Raw genomic sequence first — 22,799 nt, 5'->3', positions numbered from 1 at the left:
TAAGTCATAGTTGTGCTTTCGAGTTGTGCCATTCATTTACGCAAAATGATATATATGTCAGAACATGCATGGTAGGTTTTTAAACATTTGTTCACCTTCTTAATCTCCTAGAAAGCTATTAGTTAGTTAAGAAGCCACTGGGTACATAATACATTTTCCACAGTTTCTTTTCACTTTTGATCAATGAAGATTGTGCATTTTGTCTCAAATTTCATTATATTCCTATAGTATAAACAAACAGCTTCATTTTTGTAAGTTCATTGTTTAAGTGATGTGCAGAACATATTTGTTAGATAGCCCTCTCATCAGTCTCGCTCATTATGTTTGGGACAATTCTTGAGCCACTTCATTTAATGGTGGGCTCTAAATTTACATATGACTAATGACATCTGCATTAACTACTAATGTTTGAAAATTCTGGATCAACATTTGATTCCTTAATTCTTGCATCATTAATGTGTTGACATTTGCCAAGAAATGCATCATAAGATAGAATTCAGCTGAGTAGTCTGCATGTGCATATTGTACATACATTTTCTAGCAGGTAAGTTAGACTTGGATAACTATCAATGAATTGGATTCAGACCAATGAGTGATGAAATGTTTTGTCCTGCAGGATGCAGATACTCTGAAGCAGAAGCTGTTGACGAGAAGTTAATGTAGTTGCTTGCAGCTCCCGGCTGAGTGTGCCATTCTTGAAAGAGTGGTCTACAAGAACAAGAACTAGCATAGACGTTCCTCTTACTTCCAGTACCTAATGAAGGTCTACAACTTCTACACCCTGTTTATGATTGTGAATTATTTATGTAGAATTTTGCATAGAAAATTGAGAAGTGAAGGGACAAACAAGTCTGAAACAACTAGATACAATCTCTTTTAAAAGACTAACAAAAGTTGAGAGAACTGTGAACGACTAAAGAGTTAAAGGCATCCACTGCCAAACAAGTAAAAGGTGAGAGAACAGTAATGGGAAGGCTTTTTACGAAATTTGAGCATCTCCGAGCGAATGACCATGATTTGCCAAACTGTATTAGAATGAGTTAGATTTCAAACTTAGCTGTCTTTGTAGTTTGCATGACCATTTTTAAATATAAGATGATGAGAACTTTAATTTTGATTTTTTTTTTTCCTTTCACACCTTGCCTATTAATTCTAACTTCTAAGGTTATTACTCATTTACTCTGTTGTTTGGTAGCTCAGAAAATTGATGGAACACAAAGAAGGAAAAGATTTCAATAAACATTAAGTAATCCAAATAGCAGCAATTAGATAATTTTAGGTTGCTAAGCTTATTACAATATTAAGTTTTTTTATTTTTATTTTTTAATTTGTTAATTTTTTATGTGTATGCATGTAGATGAAGTAGAAGGGATTTGAGGCTTTTACAATCAACAAATCAAAATCGCATTGCTTGAGTGGTTCTAATTTTAGTTTATTAGAAGTAATTAGTTCATCTACGATATTTTTATAAGTTTTTTTTTTTTTGAATCAAGCCCATTGGGCGAAATAGTATATTCATCACAAGCCAGAATAGGCCATTACATACCCTGCCGCTGTCATTTAAGGACATAGACAGACAAGGAGGTAGTGGTAGTACCTACAATGGTACGTAGAAATAGACCCACTCATTGTACATTTCAGATCGTAGAGATAGCGGATATCCTCCTTCGGTACTACTCCAGAGACGCTAAAGTGACATAGAGTTCACAGCGGTGCTTAGTTTCCTAATACAAGGAATTATTGTAATTTAGATAAAACTAAAAAAACATAGGATTGGGCCTAGGCCCCAAACCCTAGCCCAACAAAACATTGAACTAGGGCAGAAACCTAGCCCAACAATTGGCAGCCCAACATGGTGGTCTTCAAGGAAATTCGCCCCGGCCCATCAACCGGTTCGGGCCAGTCACCCTGCTCCTCCCATCCCCGCCGCACTGCACCGTCCGGCAAGATCCGTCCGACCCCCGTCGCCTGATCCACATCGCAGCCACGACCGCCTGATCCACGTCGCTGCCACGACCTGCAGCACCACATCGCCCAAGCTCTGCCGCCACGACCTGCATCACTACAGACCAAACAAATCCCCGATCCAGGCTGCCCAAACCCCACCGCCATCGATCGAGATCCCTGATGTCGGTGATCCAGGAAACCCATCAGTAGGGATCGTAATACCTGCCCATACAGTCCGACTACCACCATCAAACCATCCCAGCCGAACCAAACTGAAAAAACCCAGAGCTCATTCCTCCTCCGACGAAGTCACCATGGGCAGTAGTTCTCCCGTCCGGCAGCAACCCCATGACGGCGGGAGGCCAGAGGCTATCCCAACAGCCGGGCGCCGCCGGACGAGATCGAGAAATTGAACGGCGTAGGCCTTAGGGTTTTCGAGGAGAGAGAGAGAGTCTCACCTATAGTTTCTCTCAGCTTTATAAGTTTATGAACAAATTATTATCAATGTATCTTAGTTTAATTATGTGTAAATAGTGTAAAATAAATATAAAATAAGTATATGATAAACATCATAATATCATAAACAACCCAAGATGAAAATAGTGAAAAATTATTAAGCATAAGTCATAATTGGGAGGAAGGCTGAAATAAACTAATGAAAAAGGAGAAAGGAACTTTTTTTTTTTTTTTTTTGATAAAAGAGAAAGGAACATTTGGGAAATGGAATTAATTTATTTTTATTATTCACGTACGTCTCGGTTGGGAAAAAAGCTGAAATAAACGACATGGATACACATATATAAACTCTTTAATCGAACATAGGAAGTGCACCACAACTGTCGAATACAGGGAAATGAAAAGATTGATGACGAAACTTGCTCCTAATTAATAATAAAAACTACTAAAAACATTCACATCACACGCGGAGACTCGGTAGCTTTACTGCTCTTGCTCGTATGCATTATTGGTAAGGTTCTTTCCTTGGACAACCCCTTTCTTTATTTTGGACGTCTCTCTTCTTCTTCCTCTTCACTGTTACCTGTAATTAATGGATGTAAACAGCATAGGTTAAGATATGCTTTATTCAAAAGAAACAGTCGCAAATTACTGAACTTGACAATAGAGATTAAGCTTAATTACCAGGAGGCAAGTAAGCTCATTATCTAGTAGCCGTAAGAAGGAGGGTAGCGTTAACGAGGATCGAGGAGGAGAAGGAGGTGGGGTCTCAAAGAAATGACCACTAGGAAGCTTGTAAGGCTTGTGTGGTGGTGGTGGAGATTTTGGTGGATAATGGGGATGCTTAGGCGGCGAGTACACCGGAGGCTTAGGTGGTGACTTAGGAGGGTAATGGGGGTGCTTAGGAGGGGAGTACACCGGAGGCTTTGGTGGTGACTTTGGTGGATAATGGGGATGCTTAGGCGGCGAGTAGACCGGAGGCTTAGGTGGTGATTTGGGAGGGTAATAGGGGTGCTTAGGAGGGGAGTAAACAGGAGGCTTTGGTGGTGACTTTGGTGGATAATGAGGATGCTTAGGAGGCGAGTACACCGGCGGTGTGGGTGATGGTGGTGACTTTGGTGGGTAATGAGGATGCTTTGGTGGAGAGTACACCGGAGGCTTAGGCGGTGACTTGGGAGGATAGTGAGGATGATGGGGTGGTGCGTAGTGCACTGGCGGCGATGGTGGTGGCGGAGACTTGTAGTGGTAAGGAGGAGAGGCAGGTGGTGGAAGAGAGGAGTAATGACGCAGGCGGAAGTAACGGGGTTTACAAGCGATAAACCCTAAAAGACATAATTCTGGAATCCACCAGAGAAAGAGAGAAAAATCTCAATTTTGATTGATAATATGATAAAAGATAGTTCTGCAGCCGTTTAATGTTGCTTATATATGAGAAAAGAAACCCTAGGGCGACTAACAATGAAACCCTAAAGCCCACGGATTAAAACAAAACAAATCCAAAATAAACTAGAAAACCTAAAATAAAAAGAATGTAAAACTAGCCTAAAAATACTAAATCACGAATCGGATAATTAAGGCGATACATTTTGGCCTAAATTTGATAGAGCTCACAAAAGTGAGTCTTGAAGATCTCGTCGTTCCCATTCCGGAAAGGTATCATGCATCCCAAACGGACATTCTGGCCAAAATTTACTCCAATCTGATTCACAATTCAGAATCTGACTTTTCGCACGAGAAACCCGAAAAGTCCAAAACCTAATCTTCTTGAATATTCTAGCAGCTAATAACCTCATTATGCGTGAGTTACCTATTTTCCAATCACTCTTCTTGATTCTACGCCGCTTCTTTATTTTTCTAACTTTCTGGCTAAACCAAGCCCATTCTCGTCCTACATCATTCTCCTCCACTATGAAAGAACTCGCCCTCGAGTTCATCTTGAATAAAAAACAAGAATAGGCAGACAAGAGACCTAAGAAAAAATTAGACATTTGAACTTGTGGATTATTGGCTAGATCTTCTGCATATTCTGATGGCACAATCATGAACCCAACACCATAGATGAGTCTGTCATATGCATTTTGGCTTTCAGAAGCATCCTTAGTAGATTCTTCTCGGCTCTCAAGGTTGTATGCTTGAATGACATCTGGTTCTGAATGATTAATTTCAGGCTCCAAGACTTCTTCATTATTAATAACCATGTCTACATGAACAATTTCATCTTTAACCTCTTCTTGGTTATCACGGATGATTTCTTGTGAAGCTGCTTCCATTAGAAATTCTTCTGGCTTTTCTTCAATTAAACTATTAATCTCAACCGGCAAAGAAAACTTGGACTCTAACTTCTTCTCGAAAACCTTAGGAGGATAATTCTTGATGCTTTTCCTTCCAGGCTTGATTTTAATTTTGTGTGACTCCCACCTAAATAAATATGTGTCATCTTTGCAATAACCACCTTTGACGCTTTCATGCCATGGCCTTCCAAAAAACACATTAGTGTCATCCATGTCAATCACATGACAAGTAATCTCTTCTTTATAAAATTTTCCCATAGAGACAGGAATTTTACAAACCTCTGTTACTTGTGCATATTCATCCTCTCCAAATGGAATCCAGTATGGATCACTCAGCTTCACTATCGGCAATTGAAAATAATCCACAATTTTGTTTGCTACAAAATTCTCTCGTAGATCACTGTCAATTATTACAGAGCATACCTTGTGTTTGATGACACATGTAGTTCGGAAGTCGTCATAATCCGGCGTTGTGAATATCCAATGTTCCATGTTTCTTCTTTCTTCTTTTTTTTTTTTTTTTTTTTTTTTTTTTTTTTTTTTTTTGATTGATGAGGTTGTCCTAGGGCAAATCCCTTGGTATGTTCCTCTTCAACGAAACTTTCTTTGATAGATACTCTACGACCAGCGTCGTTGAGGTTGGTGGTAGTGAACTTCTCCCTTGGATCGTCGTCTGCTAAAAAGCGGGCGAAACCCGCTTTGATACCAACTGACGCGGGCGGAAGTAACGGGGTTTACAAGCGATAAACCCTAAAAGACATAATTCTGGAATCCACCAGAGAAAGAGAGAAAAATCTCAATTTTGATTGATAATATGATAAAAGATAGTTCTGCAGCCGTTTAAGGTTGCTTATATATGAGAAAAGAAACCCTAGGGCGACTAACAATGAAACCCTAAAGCCCACGGATTAAAACAAAACAAATCCAAAATAAACTAGAAAACCTAAAATAAAAAGAATGTAAAACTAGCCTAAAAATACTAAATCACGAATCGGATAATTAAGGCGATACATTTTGGCCTAAATTTGATAGAGCTCACAAAAGTGAGTCTTGAAGATCTCGTCGTTCCCATTCCGGAAAGGTATCATGCATCCCAAACGGACATTCTGGCCAAAATTTACTCCAATCTGATTCACAATTCAGAATCTGACTTTTCGCACGAGAAACCCGAAAAGTCCAAAACCTAATCTTCTTGAATATTCTAGCAGCTAATAACCTCATTATGCGTGAGTTACCTATTTTCCAATCACTCTTCTTGATTCTACGCCGCTTCTTTATTTTTCTAACTTTCTGGCTAAACCAAGCCCATTCTCGTCCTACATCAAGTAAGGGTAATTTGCCGAGGTTTGCGAAGCGAGAGCGACTATTGCCACTAGAAGACTCAAAACTAGAGAGGTCCCCATTTTCCCCATCCTGTTGGGTTAAGAGATGGGATTTTGGTTTTCTGCTCTATATGCAACGCCTCTGCAACCTTTATATAGCTTTGGTCTTTACCCATCCAATCAAACTAGGGTAAAATAATAATCATCATGTGCCAAAATTACATTGATTGAATGGAAGCTGTGAAACTTGAACTGTTGGAAGAATAAGACCTAGCTACCGATTACGTACATACAATACAGTGCCATAGATAAAAAAGAGCAATTCTTCCATAGCTTTGATGAATAATCAGTGGCGTAGCCAGAATTGTTTTTTTTTATTTTTTATTTTTTTATTTTTTTTTATCAAAATAGGTCAGCCATTTCATTAAATTCAACAAGCAGTACAAAAATGAAATACCCCTATGGGGTCGACAGAAAGGATAGTTCCTCAGAACCTCCTGTTTGGCTCCAGTTTTTCTTGAGCTGGTCAACAGTCTCTTTTCTTGCGTGGGCGTGCCAGCACCGTTCGGGTGCGGTCGTTGGGGGTGTCCCTTGACCTGACTTCTTTTGAGCGACTGTAGACGAGGAGAGCACCAACCTCGTCGTGGGGGTCTTCATTGCCTCGTGGTGAGGACTTTATCTTGTGTCACCAAGTCGATACTCAACGTTGTAGGTCGAGCAGAGCGAAATCACCGGGAAGTAGAGAGAACTTGCCAAAGCGTGACTTTAGCTTAGCTGGTTTGCGAGGGCGTTACCCTTGCTTGGCTGGTTCCGTAACCGTTGTGGTCGCGGTACTACAGTCGGCTCCCGAGGAGACTAGGACCGAAGCACTTTGACAGAGGGTTTGGTGGCACTGAAAGTCGGCTTCCGAGAAGACTAGGACTAGGAGTGTGATCACCGATAAGAGAAAGAGAAGGAGAGGAGTTGCTCTTAGAGAGGTTTGCTCTAGAGAGAACTTAGATCATCTTAGAGATGTTTTGATGTATGAATTGGTCTTTTTGTTCTTGTTGGTCGCGGCACTACCGTCGGCTCCCGAGGAGACTAGGACCGAAGTACGTTGACAGAGGGTTTGGTGGCACTGAAAGTCGGCTTCTGAGAAGACTAGGACTAGGAGTGTGATCACCGGTAAGAGAAAGAGAAGGAGAGGAGTTGCTCTTAGAGAGGTTGCTCTAGAGAGAACTTAGATCATCTTAGAGATGTTTTGATGAATGAATTGGTCTATTGTTCTATGTTGTAGCCTCTATTTATAGGCTACCAAGCAACACTATTTGGCCTTAAAAACAAATCATAATGGGTTAGGTTTGAGCACTTAAACACTTAATGGAATGTTAGGTTTGAATACTTAAACACTTAATGGAATTTGTTAGGTTTAAGTCATTTTCTGCTCCCTTATCCTTCAATTTTTATCTCCATTAAGCACTCAGTTTTTTACCGTGACTTCTTCATAAGAAATGTTCCACTATGAGTGTAGATCACCCTGATAAATTTTCAGAGCTTTTCATTTAGTGGTTGGGCCGAAAACACTGCTGGACCTCTTACAGGTCCAGTTTCCAAGCCTTTCTAGACAAGGAAATTCCTTCAATTTTATCTCCATCAAGCACTCCGTTTTTTACCATGACGTCTTCATAAGAAATGTTCCACTATGAGTGTAGATCACCCTGATAAATGTTCAGAGCTTTTCATATAGTGGTTAGGCCGAAAACACTGCTGGACCTCGTACAGGTCCAGTTTCCAAGCCTTTCTAGACAAGGAAATTGGACTGATTGTTTGAAGGCCTTCCACTCACTTGTAGCTCTGGCACTCTGCATAAGAAATGATCCTTGGGCTTTCTAGATTTAATCTGGAAGGTTTCAGCTCATTTGAATTTCGTTTGGTTAGTCTGCCGCTCTTTCTGTTTAGCTCGGTTTCTCCTAGCCGAAGTAGGAAAATGTGCTATAGTTGACTTTTCATGCTTCCATAGTAGGCTTTATTTAGCCTCTAAATATATATGTTTCGAACTTGTCGACAATATATAGCTTGAGCCACTGACATTGGCTCAATTTCTCCAAGACGTGCCTTGTCAGGCCAAAATGCTCATTTTGGGTCCAAACATTGCCCCCCAGACCTCGAAGTCAAAGGTCTTCGTCTTGACTGAAGAGGTCTTGAATCAGCACTACTCTTATAATGTTGTCGCTCCAAAACCACTTGTATTGGCTTGACTGTTTCCATATAGGCCTCTAAATAGGCCATAAAACTTGAATGCCGTAATCTGAAATGCCTCTGTCATGAACTGACGCTTCCTTTGCCAACTTTATTGCCCCCCATGGATCTAGCGAAACTTGGGCAGGTTGTAGGCAATCAAAACTTTAGCGTGCCCCCCATGCGAAGGAGACTGCTTTTGATCGCGAATGACGATCCTTCTTTTCCTTGGTGGTAGCTTCGCTATGTGTATAGCAACAAGTATCTGCCTTGTTTGCTGACTCTCTGTTGATTTTCTCAAATGTAGGTGTTGGAGCCGCTTTCCTGGCTAGATCAAGGCCTATAGTATTTGGCGAAATAAGATGCAAAAATAGCAAACTGTTTGCTTTCATTTAATCCTTCGCGAGTCTTATGCCAAAGAGGATGATTGGATCATGGCTATCGTCATCATGACGTGTGACCAAGTGAAACCACCATATTTTGCTGCAACTTTAGCATCTAAAACCGCATCGGTTTTAATCATGTTTTATTTAAAAAACATCAGGCCACTATGCTGGCACTGCGGTGGTAGGAAAAGGTGGAATATCTTCACTGTCGCTTTAGATGCGATTCTCAAGATGGAATAATGACTCATTAATTATCAACTAAGGCCACTCACTGGCCCAGCTAATAAATTAATCTCCAAACATATTTGAGCTATAAATCAAGGCGTATTGGAGAAGTATCTTCACTGTCGCCTTAGATGCGATTCTCAAGATGGAATAATGACTCATTAATTATCAACTAGGGCCACTTACTGGCCCAGCTAATAAATTAATCTCCAAACATATTTGAGCTATAAATCAAGGTGTAATGGAGAAGTATTCTCTGCGACCTAGAAATGGCATCCAAGAAACCATTCGTTATCGATCAGGCAGATGCAATCACTGAGAAAGCCGCATTCGCCTGGCGGACTAACATGAGTGTTCGATGTAGAAGTCAGACCGGAGAGGAGAGAAGTCGACTGATGGGCTTTGGTGGCGGTGATAGTCAAGCGAGTCTAGGTCCCACACCTCGCGATCGTTTGCCAGATGATGCTATGGCCTATTATGCGCTTCCCATCCGCCGTCCCATAGCGGCTCTTCGGCAGGTGCCTGGTGATTTTAGCAGTTGGGGACCAAGGAGGAAAGTGGGCTACTGGCCTACCGTCGCTCCCGAGGAAAATGTTTGGTATCAGGAGGTCCGAGCGAGAGATTTGGCCCGATGGGATGCGGTGGGTATCACCCAAACCATCGATCTATGCTTCTGTCTTCCCAATAATACTATCCCTGCACCGCTAGCCGCCGCTCTTTGCTTCTGGAACACCTCCAGCAATACATTCGATTTCCGGTTTGGGCAGATGAGCATAACTCTGCTGGATGTTCTTACCATCACGGGGTTGCCCATTAACTTTGACCCCTATGTGCATGGTCAGTTTGATGGCACTCAATTTTCTTTGAGAATGGATATGGCTGGTCCAGGGCATCACAGCAGATCCTACCCATCCTGGCGCGACTATTACTGCACCCGGCGTGACCATACAGGAGGTATCGCATTCCTGGAATTCTGGCTTTGCAAATTTATCTTTTGCACTTCTTCCAATAAACCTATTGGGCCTTGGAATTCTCTGGCCACTGCTCTCTACAATGGAATTTGCGTTGGCCTTGGGCAACCTGTATTGGGTGCGTTATATCGCTTCCTTTATAGAGCCGTAATGCGCCCATTTGATACCGACATTAGTGGCCCCTTCTGGATCCTTGCCTTTTGGCTGCAGATTTATTTCCCTCTCTTCCGTCGCGGTGATATTCCAAAGGAACCTCCAGTTGATTCCCTTTTGGGGAACTGGCTTTGCCGCAACGTAAGGTATCGAGCTCCACCCTACTCCGAGTGTTTTATTTACTTGTACTTGCTGGGAGAGATGCCAGACCCAAAAATAGTCCTTTCTAGGTGATTCCCTCCTCCCCTTGATGATGGCTTTCTGCCCAGTGGACGGGATCATAGCGAAAGAGCCCTCCTGGTCTTTCGTCGCGCCATCTCCTGCTTGGATATTCGTCTTGCCACTGACCGCGTAAGTTATGAGCTCTATGCCCCTAACCACTTTGCTCGCCAATTTGGATTGGCTCAGTTGGTACCCTGGCCTCTGGTTGATTCTGCCAATTACTACACCTCTTGGCGGAGATTAGCCCCACCTGGGTCTGCCCCCTTTCAAAGTCGGTTTACTTTGATAGTGATTCCCCCTTGGGTCAGAGCGCTGTACCCCCTCAACGATGTAGACGATGATTATGCTGATTGGTGGAAAGAAGTGTCCGTGAACTGTTGGGACCCGCCACATGACGAACTCTTCGTCCTGATCTTTCGTGGCTTGAGTAGTCCTGGTCCGGAGGACCGCAAGATTCTTGAGCGCTTCTCCAACCCTGCAGCACAACCCCCACGACCTATTCTACCTTCTCGCTCATCGCGTCCAGGGATACAAATCCACGAGCCTAGGGCAACAGTATGTTTTTGTCTTTCTTCACCATTCCTTTTCCTTGGCTTGAGTATCAATCCTTATTGCTAAGTGCATTTGTTTTATTTTTAGCGTACCACCTGGAGCAGGGCAGCCTCTACTCAGGCCGGGAAACAGAAGGCAGTAGCCGAGGAGCCTCCTGAGGGGGAGTTCTCTGATGATGACGATGTGAGCCTTGCTGAGGTAAACTGCCCCAGACTAATTTTGACTTTGCACATTTGGCTTTCCAGACCCCTTCTATTTTCTGAGTTGTGATTCCTCTTCTGTGCAGGTAATTGCTGCTCATACTTGCAAACGTGGTCGCACCCAAATCGCTGAAGAGGACTTTGAGGATGACGAGCCTCTGTCAATGAGGCTGGTAAGCTCTGGCCCTGTTTTATTTTATTTAAATTTAAAATCTGGGCAAGATCTTCATTATGTATCTTTTGACAGGTCCGTCAGAGGACCACTGATCCCTCTCGCCTGAACGAGGCTGGATCCTCAACCGCTGCAGAAGAGCCAATTCTCTTGCTAGTTCAAGCATCAACTAACCCCGTGGCACCTCTTCCATCTCCTACATCTACAGAGCATCTGCAAAGTCCGACCATTCTAATAACGATCTCTGATGACGACTCCTCGGAGGATGAAAGTGTGGAAAGCCACTCTGAGACTTCTGCCGCTTATGAGGAACTGATGACGACAGAGAGTCTCGCGGCACTAGAGGTTCAAGAGGTGAATGAGGTGGGGCCTCTTCCTCTTGGTGACCACGTACCAGATATTGACCCGACAGCTCGAGAAGTAAGCCACTGTTTGGCCAATACTTTCCATTTCCCTTTAGATCCAACCCCGCTTTCTGACTTTTCTGAATCTAACCAGGATTCTGTTTGTACCGAAGAGGTGGCTACAAACGCTGAGGGTCCTATCGGCCGGACAGTTACCCCAGAGATGGAAAATGATACTGACGGTGGTGGTGCCCCCCAAGTCTCGCGAATAAATGAGACAACCGTCGAAGCCGAGGGCCCTGTGCTTGAATCTGCTCCACTTGCCCATGGTGAGCCGCGAGTTGAATTTCCAGATTCTCCCGCGGCTGAAGGGACAGACCAACCTATTGAAGATGAAGAAACTGAGGAAGCCGTCCACCCTTTTGCATTGGTGGTTAGTGATCCTGTGGCGCCTCCGCCGCCTCCTCCTCCTACCAGATTCGAGAGATTGATGAGGGTGTTGGAGGTAACTCCTCTTGCTGCTGTGGATGAGGCTAAGGTGGTGCTTCACGAACATCTGGGTCCTCGGGTATTGGAGACTGACATCTTCCCGCAAGTCTTGGAAGCCCTAAGGTATCTTTGCCAGGAGAAGGCATTGACCCTGCAGCAATTTAGTGCCATTGACGATCTGCTGAATGAATTTGGTGAGGCCCGCCAACGTCAACCGGCCGCGAACGCCCAGGCTCACGACACTCGAGAGGCTTTGAATAGCCTCTCTCGAGAAATGGACATCTCTCGCGGTATTTTAAATGAGCGAACCAACCGCCTGCGGGAACTACAAATCCAAAGGTCCGACTTCAAACTTCGGATCGAGGACCTCCATACCGGTTTAGCCTTTGTTGAAAACGAGATTGCTACAGAAGAAGCCCAACTCGATGAACCTCTGGCTGCTTCTGAAGAAATGGGCCGCAACCTGGCCCATCTCAGAGAACGGGCCACTTAGGCCGAAGCTAGTGCTATTGCGACGAACCTCCGCGTGGAGGAACTTTGCTTGAAATTGAGCTTTGCGGGCCAATCTCTGTAGGCCCCCTCGAAAACCGTTCGGTCTCCTCACATGCTATTAATCCCTTCTTTTCCGAGATTTAAGGCATTAATCACTCGTTGAAAAACAACAGACGTGAAAAATAATCTCGTGAAAAGAACAGTTACCTCCTCGAAAACCGTTCGGTTTCCCCACATGCTATTAATCCTTTAATAATAGCTAACTCCTCAAAAACCGCTCCTCACATGCTGCTAGTCCCTTTTTTCCCGAGATTTGGAATCACTAATCTCGATTTACTGACATCGGTTTTGAAATTGAGCTTCATTCAAGGGTGGGGATTTTCCTGAAGTCCCTATAAATAGTTGTATTTCGGGAAGGGAATACTCAACAATTTTTTTGAAATATTCAAGAAATGGCCTTTCAGTCCTTGCTTCTTTTTCTCCTTCTTCACAAATCTTCCCCTCATGAAATGACCTTTAGCCTCTAAATTTTAGGCTTTATGGCGTAATCTTAAGCCTGGGTTAGGCCTCATGGCGTAATCTTAGGCAACCCCTTGTTTCTTCCTTCTGGAATTCTGCAACAACAATGCCAGGCTTCAGATTGGTTTAGAAACGCGAGGGAGCTCCGAGTGTGGGATCCACGATCATGCGAGATCATTTTGGTCATAATCCTACATGCGGAGCGAAACGGAGAAAGGGAGGACGGCCACTCTGAGGTTCGTCTTTCCTCCTCTGTTTTCTTCCTTCTGGACCCGGCCCGTGTTGTGCCCTCCAGATGGAAGAGGCTTTGGTTCTCACCTCCTTCTCCCCCTTTCTCTTCTTGATAGAATCTTGGAGGGATGAGTAGGGATGGACTCTTTGAAGGAATGGGTTCAAGCAACAGAATGGCTGTTCCTATACTTCACGTCCAACTAATGGTGGTTACCATGGCTAGAGGGGGTGCAGAGACTCAAGCTGATATTCGGTTCCTTCACTCTCTGCCCCTCCAGGAGATAATGGCGCGGCTCAACCCGGCGTTGGATTCCATAGCTGCTTCCAATTGAGGGGGCTCGGGGGCTCCATTTTCTTTCACTGGAGTCTCCCCTTCTCATGGATAATGGCGTTGGCCAAGCCTATGTTGTATTCCTCTACCGCTTCCATGTAAATGGGCGCGGGGGCTCCGTTACTCCTCTTTTTCCTTCCCTGAAGTCTGCTCCTCCTTGAGATAATGGCGCGGCTCAACCCGGCGTTGAATTCCATAGCTGCTTCCACTTGAGAAAAGATTCAGAAGATATCCGAAGATTCCTGTTTTGTATTGTAGCCACTTTTGGCTTTGTAATGAATGTACTGCTTTTGGCCGCAAAGCCACTTTATGAATACAATAATATTTTCTTATCAAATATCCGTGAGAAGCCAATAATTGTGTCTCGCAAGGCCCCAAATATAGGCCACTATAGTTGTATATTGAAAATAATATGAACTTTTTAAAATATGCTCCGCGTCAAAAAGAGCCTCGCGGCGAGGGTTTTGAGAAAATATGTATCTTTTGGATCCACTTGCTGGCTCCCAACTCAAAACTCTTAGCGTCAATAACTCCTTCTTTTCCGAGATTTAAGGCACTAATCATTGTAGGCTCCCTCGAAAACCGTTCGGTCTCCTCACATGCCATTAATCCCTTCTTTTTCGAGATTTAAGGCATTAATCACTTGTTGAAAAACAACAGTTGTGAAAAATAATCTCGTGAAAAGAACAGTTACCTCCTCGAAAACCGTTCGGTTTCCCCACATGCAATTAATCCTTTAATAATAGCTAACTCCTCAAAAACCGCTCCTCACATGCTGCTAGTCCCTTTTTTCCCGAGATTTGGAATCACTAATCTCGATTTACTGACATCGATTTGACTCCTCTTTGACCGTCCATCCAAGGGTGGATATTTGCATGCCTATATCTTCCCAATTTTCCAACCCCAAAATCATTTCATCAATTCGAATATTTCTAACATCAATCTTTCTTAATTACTCATCATCATCACTCTTCAATTCTCGCATTCTCTCAATCCATCACCAATGGAACCACAAACCCAGCAACCAACCGAGGATGGAGGAAGCAACAAAACAGCCGGGAGTAGTGCTAACATGCTTTGTAAGCGGAGCAGGTGGAATCCCACTACAGATCAGATAAGAATCCTCAAGGATCTTTTCTACAATAAGGGAGTTAGGTCCCCAACTGTAGAGCAGGTTGAGAGGATCTATCTCCAGCTGAAATGGTATGGCCAGATCGAGTTCAAGAACGTCTATTTTTGGTTCGTGAACCAAAAGGCTCGGGAGAAGCAGAAGAAGAAGTCCACTTCAGATGTTCATGTGCCCATGCAAAGATCAGGGCTTGTTGGTGATGACAATGTTACCAATTGGAAACATGAGGATCAGTATATTAACTTTGGATCTTCTGCACCTGCTTCTGCTTCTTCAGCTGGTGTGATTGCTTTTAACCGGCAGATGGGGAACTATGGTGGTTATGGATCTATGAACATGGAGATTGAAACCCTTCCTCTGTTCCCCATGCATGGTGAGGACATCTTTGGCAACATGAAGACTACTTCCGATGGAGATGGCGGTCACGGTGGTGGCTCTCACATTTCCCTTGAGCTCAGCCTTTCCTGCGACGGCAAAGCTGAAAAAGTTTCCGGAGCCGCTGACTCGGCTTAGAAGCTTCGCGAGTGTAGGAACACTTAAAATTGCCCCCTAAGAGTTGTATTTTGTTTTTTTTTGATAAGTAGCTGAATTTAATAAGACAATGTGAATCAAGGTTTAGACATGCGGCCTAAGTATAGTCGCCTAGACACAAATTTTCTTTCAAATCCTTTGGGCAACCTTACTGAAATGGCCAGGTGGGGGAGGGCGAACAAGAGAGGCAGAATCCATTTTGGCATGAGCTACTCCCACTGTACATACCTCCAACAATATGGAGTATTTGCTACATCACCAAGCATAAGTAACACCCTCTTTGGGACACCCACAAGCCATGGCAAGGCCCAACCGAGACATGCATCGTGTAGCCCTATGTTCAAGCTACGCTACGGTATCCGGAAGTCGCAAATCCGCCACCGGGAAGCCACCTTCCCGCCCTTGCAATGTTGCCTCCACAAACTAGGCATTTCCACACTAGAATAGTTTCTACACTCGAATAGTTGTTACTTGTCCCACATCGAAAACAATGTAAAGGAGATGACTTCCTTCACTTATAAAAGGAACTCTCCTCCTACTTAAACACCATTCATTCCACAACCAACTCCATTACAACATCTCTTGTAATCATGTTAGGCCGCAAGGCTCGACACACACTAGTATAAGCTTTCAAGTGGATGTAGTCTCCCGCCAAGGCGGGAGGTGAACCACTATACATCTTGTGTCAAATCTCTCTCTCTCTCTCTCTCTCTTAAGCTAACTAGAGATCCCCACGGATCACTAACGTTAACACCCACATAGTGGTTTAGGCCCATTTGCACGCACTTCTGGATTCAAGAACCTGTCATGAACGTTGTCCCCTTTCTAGACACCATTTCACATAGGCTATACTTACTAAGATGAGAAAGGTCATGAGTGTGAAGACAGTTCAACAAGTGTTAATAAAAGCCGTCCTTAACCTTGAGAGACCTAAACTTAGGCATCAATAAGGAGTTTAGGCCAATATTAACAAAAGAGACTTCACCTATTCCGTTATGATTCACAACCCCTTACCAAATTCAACTTTTTTTTTTTTTTTTTTTTTTTTGAGATGCAAAACTCATTTCTCTAAGATTTTATAAATGAAAAGCTCCAGATATTTCTTCGCTAACCACTTCTAATGTTGCGACTCGATCATAGGCCTCTTTCTCCACTAAGTACGAAGATAACCTATCGTACAAGGAGTGGAAGGCCTCTACCCCTTCCTCTGGAAGGTCGTAATCCATTAATTATCCATTGCGTGGGGCACAGCATGGCCGGGCCTCGCTAGGTCTTCTTTTGCGAGCGTGAGCCCCCACTGTGCCAACTCAGAAGCCGTCACCCCTGTGGGGCGGCCCTTGTTGTCGATGTTACTGACTTGCAACGGAGTAATTGGCTCAAAATAGTACCTGGCATCTACGTAATTCGTGGAAACAGGGAAAGGGCGAGGGTCTGCTTTAATTATCTCAGCCTTATCTGTCACCCTGTTCCACATGATCAACTCTTGGTGGAGTGTTGACGGAACACAATAGCTCCGACGAATCCAATCTCTTCCCAGGATGGCACTGTAGGCCGCGTAACAATCCGTAACGAAGAACGCATAAACGCCTTCCGCGGGACCCACCTTGATTTTTAGGAACAGTAAACCTAACGTCTTGGTTACTGTGCCCGCGAAGTTCTTCAATGTGAGAGAGGTAGACTGGATCTTCTCCTTCTTGATTCCCAAAAGCTGCATGGTCCTTGTAGTAATGACATTCACAGCCGCGCCGGTATCAACCATTATCTTGCTGACCTTAGTCCCATTAATTTCCACTGTGATATACAAAGGTCGCATGTGTTGCACCATGGCGGGCGTGGGTCTTGTGAAGCTCATGAAGAAACCCTTGCTGTTAGCATCTTCAGTCTCAAGGAACACTGCTTTTTCCACCGGTGTTGTTGCGGCTGAAGTGATCTGCACATGCTGTTCTTCAATCGCGTCAGTTTCTACGCATTCCTGCGCAGCGACTGGTAAGGCATACTTAGCAGGAAGTACATAAACCATATTGCAAGAGGTATCCACCATTTCTGTCTCGTCCATGTCATCATCAAGATTGAGCTTGGGTTCATCTGCTGGGATTTCGGTGTTGAATTGTTTAGCCATGAAAGCAACCAATGATTCCTCTGCGGGGATTACCGCCTTGGCTTGTTCGTGCTCCTGTACCATGGGAACCTGGTTCAGCGACTCTGAAATTTGTTTCGCCGCTGGCACTTCCTCTGGGAGAGCGACCACCAAGCTTTGAACTTTCTTACGCCTCCACTGCACAGTCGCGGACCTATTGTCTTTGCCCCCCAGCCTGTCAAATATTGAAGGCTCGCTATCTCTTCCTTCGAGAGATATTCTCTGCCAAACGCTAGGTTTGCGGGTTGGTGGAGATTCTCGCTTCGCGGGAGCTAGGGACTTCTCCTGACTTTCCTTCTGGCGAGCGCTGGTTTTTGAAGTCCGTTGCGACATCTTAGGAAGCTGCTGGAGAACCCGCGGGGCGATGAACCTTTTGGAGGTCAGTGCCTCCACCTGTCTCTGGTATTCTTCTGGAGATCTCACCAACTGCGATGGTTTAATCAACCCCTGATCCAGCGCTTCCAAGGTTCGCTTTGCTTCTCCAAACCTCCGCTGGAGTTTTCTCTTCCTTGAAGAGCTCATTTCCACTGCCTTGTCCTTCTTCTGGGTATACCATCTCCCTTCCTTGATAGTGGACGTCGGCATCAGAGGAATATACGGTCTGGTCATAACGTCTAACCGCTCGTTTGCTCTTTCTTCTTCCCTCGCAACCTTCAATTTCTTGAACAAATTAGAGTCCCTTGGATAAGAAGTTCCTGACCCAGCGTGCATTCTCGGACTACCTGGTTGGAAGCTTCTAGAATGTGCTGGTAACTTTATTGATGGTAAAGTACCAAAGCGAACGGTCTGTTCTTCCTCTTCGTGCAACGCCTGGCTATCACATTCCTCCTTGCACCTTGAACATAGCACGACAGGTGGAGCCGGCTTTGATCTCCGCTTCACGGACTGCTCCATCACTTTTTCTAAGCCCCCAATGGTACGATTTGGGCTCAGCCTCTGTTGATCCTTTTTGTCCCAAACTACGTCAACCATGTTGACTCCAGTGTCTGGGAAAGGATCCAAATCTACCAGCGTCGCAGCTGTTGCTGGCGCTTCAACCTATAAGCTACCATTATTCAACCAGATCTGAATCTGATCCTTCAACTTGATACAGTCGGCTGTGTTGTGATTCCACAAATTGTGGAGCTTACAATATTTTTTCCCCCTTAATTGCTCCGGTTTGGGGAATTGTCCGAAGTCGGTCTCCACCATCTTCGCAGCGATCATCTCATCTAGGATCTCATGAGCTTTATTCGCATTATAAGTGTAACTTGCGAATTCAGGTTTGGTGAAGACCACCGACTTGAGTTTCATTGGCTCTTTACACAGCTTCAGCTGCTTGAGCGTTGACGCCTTCTTCCCAGTGAGCTCGAGCGCTGCTACCTCGTCCTCTTCGGACTCTTTAGCCTCTGCCAGGCCGGATTCCTCACACCTATAGTAAGGATCATAGGAACTTGATTGATGGCTGAGCGCAGCCACTGTTCTATGCTTCCCAGGCATGTATGTTCCCTTCGAGGCGTTTTTCATAGCGTCCATCTCCCTGAGCAAGTGCTCGAAAATTCCTACTTCTGTGATAAGTTCCCCCATGGAATTGAACATGCTTCCATGCTGTTTTTTGCGTTGGCGGGGCCCTAAGCCTTTGATTGCCAACTTTACCAGTTCTTTCTCCGGCAGAATCACGTTCAACTTTCCTTTCTGGATCTGAAAGCGCTGAAGGTACATGACAGCGGATTCAGTTGGCTGCTGAGCCATCTGAGTGAGTGAAGCCAGATCTACTTCCTGCTCGATAGTCCCGAAGGTTTCCTTGAACAGCTTCTCCATCGCGGGCCAACTCGCAACTGATCCCGGTTGCAGCTTAGTGAACCAGGTGAAGGCAGACCCCGATAAAGAAGTAGCGAAGATGTTACACTTTAGATTGTCGTCGTTCTGGTACTGGCCACACTGTACTCGAAACCTAACCAAATGGGCCGCGGCATTTTCGACTTCCTCTCCCGAGAAAGTAGAGAACGTAATGTTCTTATATCCCCTAGGATAAGGTGTCTGTGTAATATGCGGTGGGAAGGGCCCCTGGTAGGCCTCCTCCAGGTTAGGCCTCTGGTTTGCGGCCCTGATCATTGCTTCTACCTCCTCTCTCCTTATATATCTTGGATCAGGAGGAGGTGGTGGATCAATCACTGTGTCATTAGCTGGCCAGATTAGAGGTGGCGTCTGTGTCAGCGGTGGCGCATGTGATGCCTGGTTAACCAAAGTTATGCCACCTCCAGGGTTTTTTTTTGGGTGGGGTCGACATCTGCAATGTAAAACCCGCTGCTGGCTGACCCTTTGTGGCCGCGGTGATCTTTGTTGGACTTCCAGCCTGTTGGCACGTTGGAGGCTGGTCATGATACACGTATTCAACTCCGTCGCTGTCGTACTGGGGAGACGAGATATTGTCAACAAGGGCTCCCTCATTGATTTTCAAACTCCTGGTCCCTTGCTTGATGGACGGCGTGGCGCTATTCTTTCCGCCTGTTGTGGGAGTAGTCTCCTTACCCCTGACTGATGCGGCAATTACAGTTAGAGTGGATGTGGCCTTGCTGCCGCCGCTAGCTTTTTCTCGAGCATTTGGCGGCATGTACTTGCCTGACCCTGTAGGTAGGCCGAGGGATCCTAGAATAGCATTGGGGTCCCCTAACAACTTATTCAGGACATCTCTTGCCTGATCCATCTCAGATTTTTGCATGGCAACTTGGATCGCTGTATTGGATCCCTCACTGCGAATAGCCGCGACTTCTGTGAGAACGACCTTAGTCTGCGTAGCTTGGGCATTTATCAAGGTCACGAGCTGTTCATGTTGCTCCTGCGCTTGTCGTGACGTGTGGTCTATATGCCCTTGCAAAAGCTCCGTATTGCCCTCCATCTCCAGCCTGACTTTCATTATCAGATTGTTGGACATCCGTCGCTGCTCCTCGAATCTTTTAGCCGTCTTTGCCCAGAATGTACTATTGTTTTTTTGCATGATGTTAAGTTACGCTTCCAGGCTGGCGTTTTCTGGGATAGGGATGGGTACAAAAACATCCGCTCTCACCTCGTCCTCAGCCACCCTGGTGGTATCAGACGCTCCTCCGGCCTCATTAGGCTGGGCGGTGAGAACTGCCTCGCCCTCAATAGCGGGCTGTTGACTTTCTCCTCGTTCGGTCGTCATCTCTGTTGATGGCGTGTGGAGAAAAAATCTTTGAATTACTAATTCTTCAGAAAGACCACGACAGTCTGCACGCGAGTGCGGTCTGTAACTGGAGGTCTTGTGTTTCGGGCAATTAACGTAAACCTTTTGATAAGGGTTTGCTCTTGACTTCCCAATGGCTTTTGTAGTCCCACTGGGCGTGCCATTTTGTTTATTTTGAAGCCCGGTGGTTGAAAGTGCTTCAAGAGAAAAACTTTAGATGTAGTCCCACTGGGCGTGCCAAAATGTTTGTTTTGAAGCCCGGTGGTTGAATGTGCTTCAAGAGAAAAACTTCAGATGTAGTCCCACCGGGTGTGCCAAAATGTTTGTTTTGAAGCCCGGTGGTTGAATGTGCTTCAAGAGAAAATCTTCTGATGTAGTCCCACTGGGCGTGCCAAATTGTTTGTTTTGAGTTTTTCTTGAGCTGGTCAACAGTCTCTTTTCTTGCGTGGGCGTGCCAGCACCGTTCGGGTGCGGTCATCAGGGGTGTCCCTTGACTTGACTTGACTTCTTTTGAGCGATTGTAGACGAGGAGAGCACCAACCTCGTCGTGAGATTCTTTATGCCTCGTGGCGAGGACTTTTGCTGAGCTTCTTGAAAATCACAATCGATACTCGATGTTGTAGATCGAGCAGAGCGAGAACCACTGGGAAGTAGAGAGAACTTGCTAAAGCGTGACTTTAGCTTAGCTGGGTTGCTAGGGCGTTACCCTTGCTTGGCTGGTTCTGTAACCGTTGTGGTCGCGGCACTACCGTCGGCTCCCGAGGAGACTAGGACCGAAGCACTTTGACAGAGGGTTTGGTGGCACTGAAAGTCGGCTCTTGAGGAGACTAGGACTTAAAGTGTGATCACCTATAAGAGAAAGAGAAGGAAAGGAGTTGCTCTTAGAGAGGTTTGCTCTAGAGAGAACTTAGATCATCTTAGAGATGTTTTGATGTATGAATTGGTCTTTTTGTTCTTGTTGGTCGCGGCACTACCGTCGGCTCCCGAGGAGACTAGGACCGAAGTACGTTGACAGAGGGTTTGGTGGCACTGAAAGTCGGCTTCTGAGAAAACTAGGACTAGGAGTGTGATCACCGGTAAGAGAAAGAGAAGGAGAGGAGTTGCTCTTAGAGAGGTTGCTCTAGAGAGAACTTAGATCATCTTAGAGATGTTTTGATGAATGAATTGGTCTATTGTTCTATGTTGTAGCCTCTATTTATAGGCTACCAAGCAACACTATTTGGCCTTAAAAACAAATCATAATGGGTTAGGTTTGAGCACTTAAACACTTAATGGAATGTTAGGTTTGAATACTTAAACACTTAATGGAATTTGTTAGGTTTAAGTCATTTTCTGCTCCCTTATCCTTCAATTTTTATCTCCATCACGCACTCAATTTTTTACCGTGACTTCTTCATAAGAAATGTTCCACTATGAGTGTAGATCACCCAGATAAATTTTCAGAGCTTTTCATATAGTGGTTGGGCCGAAAACATTGCTGGACCTCTTACAGGTCCAGTTTCCAAGCCTTTCTAGACAAGGAAATTCCTTCAATTTTATCTCTATCAAGCACTCCGTTTTTTACCATGACGTCTTCATAAGAAATGTTCCACTATGAGTGTAGATCGCCCTGATAAATTTTCAGAGCTTTTAATATAGTGGTTAGTCCGAAAACACTGCTGGACCTCGTACAGGTCCAGTTTCCAAGCCTTTCTAGACAAGGAAATTGGACTGATTGTTTGAAGGCCTTCCACTCACTTGTAGCTCTGGCACTCTTCATAAGAAATGATCCTTGGGCTTTCTAGATTTAATCTGGAAGGTTTCAGCTCATTTGAATTTCGTTTGGTTAGTCTGCCGCTCTTTCTGTTTAGCTCGGTTTCTCCTAGCCGAAGTAGGAAAATGTGCTATAGTTGACTTTTCATGCTTCCATAGTAGGCTTTATTTAGCCTCTAAATATATATATTTCGAACTTGTCGACAATATATAGCTTGAGCCACTGACATTGGCTCAATTTCTCCAAGACGTGCCTTGTCAGGCCAAAATGCTCATTTTGGGTCCAAACACCTCCCTAAACCCTATTCTAGAAGAATAAAATCCCGAAAAGTCCCAAGTACACCCACCTTTTAGGAAGTCCATGCACCATTATTCTAACAAAAATCAAGAAAATCTCGAAGCAGACATAAAATGGATTCAACTAAGGCACTGGTTTTTGCGACCCAAAAAGAAATTAAACTAAACTAGCTATAGAAGGTGATACCTCACCTTCCACCTGTCCCTCTGCATTAGAAGGCATCACCATTTGAACAGACTCACCCTCTT

At 44.7% G+C, this 22,799-nt stretch overlaps 1 protein-coding gene across 1 annotated transcript; it reads right to left on the bottom strand.

Annotated features, from left to right (window-relative positions):
- Nucleotides 1–2,659: 2,659 nt before the first annotated feature.
- LOC133735844 (extensin-2-like) lies at nt 2,660–4,673 on the bottom strand. Its single transcript, XM_062163272.1, has 3 exons — nt 4,373–4,673; nt 3,088–3,725; nt 2,660–2,986 (listed from the first exon to the last, which is right to left on the bottom strand). The coding sequence occupies exons 1-3, from the start codon at nt 4,671–4,673 to the stop codon at nt 2,909–2,911; spliced, it is 1,017 nt and encodes a 338-aa protein (XP_062019256.1). The 3' UTR covers nt 2,660–2,908.
- Nucleotides 4,674–22,799: the final 18,126 nt, after the last annotated feature.

Source organism: Rosa rugosa, chromosome 3 (genome assembly GCF_958449725.1).
Source record: "Rosa rugosa chromosome 3, drRosRugo1.1, whole genome shotgun sequence".
In the NCBI taxonomy this organism is placed as follows: Eukaryota; Viridiplantae; Streptophyta; class Magnoliopsida; order Rosales; family Rosaceae; genus Rosa; species Rosa rugosa.
The sequence above is the reverse complement of the archived record's forward strand: the minus strand, read 5'-3'. Positions and strand labels throughout refer to the sequence as shown.